Raw genomic sequence first — 4,767 nt, 5'->3', positions numbered from 1 at the left:
CTACAAAGAAGAGAAAGACAAAGCTTTTGATGACTGCCACTGTGATGAAAAAATATTGAAAAATACAGCACCAAATAGTGATAAAGATCTTAGTAGTTTTAGTTGCATTAATCCCAGTAGACTAATCTCAAAGGACGATAATCTCCTGCCTAGTTGTTCCAATGCATTATCATTCACCTCAGCATCTTCAGAGGTGTCTAGTCAGCAGCAGTTCAAGGCAGAAGCTTTAGGTAGTGGCGTTAGTTCTAGTACCTCCTTACAAAGCACAAAGGCAAACAGAGGGTCACACAAAGAAAGCAAAGATGGGAATTTGCTGCATCCTATCCTACCACAAAAAAGTAGTGTCCTGCCTCTCACTCCTGGAGTACAAAATATTGCTGGAACAAAGGAGGGAGGGGGGATAGCTAGCAGTAGTGAAAGCGAGGCAGAGTGTGGACGGCCTGGGAGGGAGATGGATACAAATCTAGGAACATTAGATACCTCTCTTCGCATTCCTTCTGAGGGCTTCTCACAGGTACTGAGTCCTCCCACACCCATTCCTGAGGAGACCCAGGTGTCCTCGGGGCTCTTCCTTTACATAGATCTCCACGGGCATGCATCTAAAAGGGGTGAGTAATGATTAAAATTGAATAATGCTATAATCAATGCCATGTTAGTAATGATTGATATTATACTAATAATGATTATTCCACCATATTATACAAGTAATGTATGAGAAAACTTACAACATACCTACTGATTGTTTGGATAGAGAAGCCATGCATGCCATTTCTTCACCCTGATTTCATTTTTGGTCATTTTTTTCAGTATTTGTTTATTTTTCTTCTGCCAATAATAATATTATTTTAATTGCTTTTAAGTTGTTGCACCTAAATGTCAATATGTAACTGATGGGCAAATTATTAGCCTGGGCCTAGGCTAAGAATTGTCTTGACAATTTTGATGTTCTTCAGGGCACATTAAGCAGTACAGTGGGTTAAAAATTATACTTTTAAGAATTTTATCATCATCATCAGCCAAAATACAACACACTGGTGTGTGTGTTTGCAGATTTAATCAAACATGGTAAAAGTTGTCACAAAAATAGTATTCAAGATATCCATATTAAGAATATCCAGATTAGAATGACTTGAGCTCTGATGATAATAATAATGCATTTTTCTATGAACACATGGATCTATGAATTTAGCAGTTGTTTAGGAATGAATATGTTTATTATCAAGGTATAGGTGAGTTTTTTTTTTTTTATCAGTAATTGATAACTTCCTGTGGCAGGCATTTTCATCTATGGCAACTGGTATGAGGACCCTGCGGTCATGGTAGAAAACATGCTGTTTCCTAAGTTGCTTGGGGCCAATTGCCCCAACTTTGATTTTGCTGCTTGTAACTTCTCAGAGAGGAACATGTATCTCAAGTGAGTATCACTATAAACGTCAAGTTGACTGATTTGTTGTTGTAGACTTTTGTTGAGAGGATCAAGCCGGAAGAGATGTAACATAGAGTCGTATTTCTAATTCATATCAGTGTTATTTGCATAGTGGACTTTGAAAAGCAGTATCTTTTCTTATACTTTACATATGTGGACTTTGAAAATACTTTTTGCCAATCATTTGTTAAATATATCTGATTCATATTTTCATGATTCTTTTCATATTGTAAGTGAGAGAGAAATCTCTTCCAGATTCACATTTATGATTATTATTATTCTCTTTGCTTAGGGACCGGCGGGATGGTATGAGCAAGGAAGGATCAGGTCGTGTAGCCATAATGCGAGCAACTGGGCTTCTGAGGTCATACACATTGGAATGTAACTACAATACAGGTCGTACATATAATCCTGTTCCACCATCTCCCCTAGACCAGAGGAAGTCACCTCAGACTCCACTCTCCTCGCCACCAAAGTACACTCCTGCGATATTTGAAGATGTAAGGCTAACACAATCTATACATACAGATTATTCTGAGACTCCAATTAATGGGTCAAAAAATCAAGACACTTTTATGTTAGGGATGCAATTATGTAATTATTTTTTTATTTTCATCCCTTTTTTCTCATTTATAATGCTATTGTTTACTTTCAGTGTGGTCGTCAGTTAGGGGTGAGTTTGCTGGACTTAGTATGTAGTGGAAGTGGATGGTCAAGGCTTCCTCAGTCCCAGTATGGGAGCATAGCAGGTGTCCGCGCATGGCTCCACCATTTTCTTGCTTCTTCATCTCTCTCGCCTCGCACAAACACCACTGGAACCCATACTGCCCGCACACCTGCATCACGTTCAACAAACAAGTTGACAGTGGAGAGGCTAAGTGGAGGAAGGAGTGGAGGCAGTGGTGCTCGTATTGGGGCTGGTAGACAAGGCCCTCCAAGCACTCCAGCTTCTCCACGACTACCACGAAGTCGTTGTCAGCGTGTGCGGCGACACTCCTGGTGCCTTACAGTAGATGCTGAAAATCAAGAGCCAAGAGAAATATCAGAAGGACCTGCCCGTCCACGACCTGCAAGTGCAAAGAAACCTGTAAGTTCAAGTGGACTCTCCCCCCGGTGCAAACCTAAAGCTTCCAAGGTCAAGTCACCATCTCCCAAGAAGGCAGGGGTTGCACGTTCTCTCACTTTCACAGAACTTGGAGAGAGCAGTCATCTTGGAGGAGAGTCCAAGATACCCAGCAGCAAGATGAGTTCCAGCAAGCATAGTCTCACTGCATCAGTCAGCCTCACACCCAACCTCAATGTCAAGCTCTCCATTTCAGACACCCCAGAAAGCCCCACTCTGGTGAAAAAGGTCGAAAAGACTCGTAGACAGAGAAGTAAAGGTCTTAACTCTGGAACAAAAAAGTTGAAGATTAGTCCTAGTTCAAGCCCAAGTCCTGAGGAGTCAACACTGAAGGCCAAGGACCCAACGTATTACAGTTTTCCAAGCCTAGAGCCAGCAGAGCGAAAGTGCAGCCCTCTTTCACCTTCTCAGGAAGGATTTTATGGTGCAAGTCAAAGTCCATTGTCACCACGCTCACCTCTCTCTTCAGTGTGTGAACCACAGACAAGCCATAGTTCTCCTGGTCTAAGTATAATCACTAACACAGGTCCTTGTGACTTGCATGTTCAGCCTAAATCTCCGGTGGTGGTAAGTTCCTCAAAGAAGGTGACTAAAGTGATGTCCTCCCCTAGCAAGCGCTCCAGCAAGCACACACTCAAATCTCTTTCAAAGAGCATGGACCGGTTGCCTGCTGTTGCTGGTGCTGCTGGAGAAAGGTTAAAGCTTCTTCCAAAGAAAGTAAAGAAGAAGGTGACAGCTGGCAGTGTCACTGACCTGCCTGGATCAATCATCTCTCCTTCTATCAAGCCTGCAACATCACAACCTACACTGGACTGGATAATAAGTGAGCCACCACAGACTCTAGCCACAGAAATAGAGCCAGTCCCTCCTAAGATAAAAAAGCGCAAGAAAAGTAGTAGAAAATCTCTCTGAAAGAGTGAGTGAATTCACTCACAAATACAAATAAACACACATACAAACACAGACATGCTCATATATATTTGTGCTCACTCACAAGTATACATAGAAGCACTCATGCATGCACACCTATCTATTTACACATGCTTCAAACTGCATATTCAATTTAAAGGTACTTTTTTTCCCATTATTCACAACTATCATGCCTTTTTTATGCAATATATTTTGTTGCTCCTCTGTATATTGATTATACAATCAAACATATAATTGAACATAGAATATAATGTACAGAAAAGATATGTTAATAATTGCATTAATATGTTTTTATACTAATGTTAATTTACAGTATTTAGAAGATGTGTTTAAAAGCATTTATACCCAGCCACTTATTAGCACTGACAAATAGCACAACTTACATAATTACATACTCTGCTAAGCTCTCTATTAATGGTCATTTGAAAATTAACCAGCCACCAGTTATCCATGATTTGAAACTTATAGAATACCCCTTAAGTGACATGTGTTGCATTACTACATAAACTGATTCCTCCCAAAGAAGTGAACAGGAAGCTATGATTTTTTTGTAGACAGCCTTTCATAAGTGCATTTATTTGTCATTGATCACCTAGACCTAGTTTGATATGTTGCTGTATGTACTGGGCATAGAAGCAGCCTTGCCACCCAAGATTCATTTGTTGTTAAAGGCATTAGAAACTTTTTAATGAATTTACAAATAACCTATATAAATTCTTCACATTTACTATACAGATTTAGAGTATTGGTTATGAGATACACAGTTACTTGAGATAAGTGCTTGCTCTTCTTAAAGTCTAATGAGATGAGAACTGTCTGCCTGTTGATGTCTAATATGTCTAATTTGGTTTTGTTTTGTTCACACACACACACACCACACACACACACACACACACACACACACACACACACACACACACACACACACACACACACACACACACACACATCCACACATCCACACATCCACACATCCACACATCCACACATCCACACACATCCACACACATCCACATACACAAAAAATCACACAACAACACACACCCCACACACACACACAACCACACACCAACACACACACACCACACACAACAACACACCACACACCACAATACACACACACACACACACCACACACACACACACACACACACACACACAACCACACACACATCAACACACACCACACACACACACACACACATACACAACAACCCAACACACACAACACACCACACACACACCACACACACACACAAACACCACAACACACAAAACACAACACCAA

The 4,767-nt window shown here is 40.6% G+C and overlaps 1 protein-coding gene across 2 annotated transcripts in view; it reads left to right on the top strand.

The window, feature by feature from the left end:
• The window catches only part of LOC119572370 (cytosolic carboxypeptidase-like protein 5), a 14,272-nt gene extending 9,834 nt beyond the window's left edge, over positions 1–4,438 (top strand). For both annotated transcript variants that reach the window (XM_037919455.1, XM_037919448.1), the window contains exons 5-8: positions 1–608; positions 1,276–1,414; positions 1,719–1,926; positions 2,082–4,438. The exon at positions 1–608 is cut by the window's left edge and continues 1,184 nt beyond it. In XM_037919455.1, the coding sequence (XP_037775383.1) occupies positions 1–608; positions 1,276–1,414; positions 1,719–1,926; positions 2,082–3,461 (2,335 nt within the window). In that variant the 3' untranslated portion in view covers positions 3,462–4,438. The remainder of the gene's footprint in view (positions 609–1,275; positions 1,415–1,718; positions 1,927–2,081) is intronic.
• The last annotated feature ends 329 nt before the right edge of the window (positions 4,439–4,767 follow it).

Source organism: Penaeus monodon, chromosome 1 (genome assembly GCF_015228065.2).
Source record: "Penaeus monodon isolate SGIC_2016 chromosome 1, NSTDA_Pmon_1, whole genome shotgun sequence".
In the NCBI taxonomy this organism is placed as follows: Eukaryota; Metazoa; Arthropoda; class Malacostraca; order Decapoda; family Penaeidae; genus Penaeus; species Penaeus monodon.
This window is presented reverse-complemented; position numbering and strand designations above follow the sequence as displayed.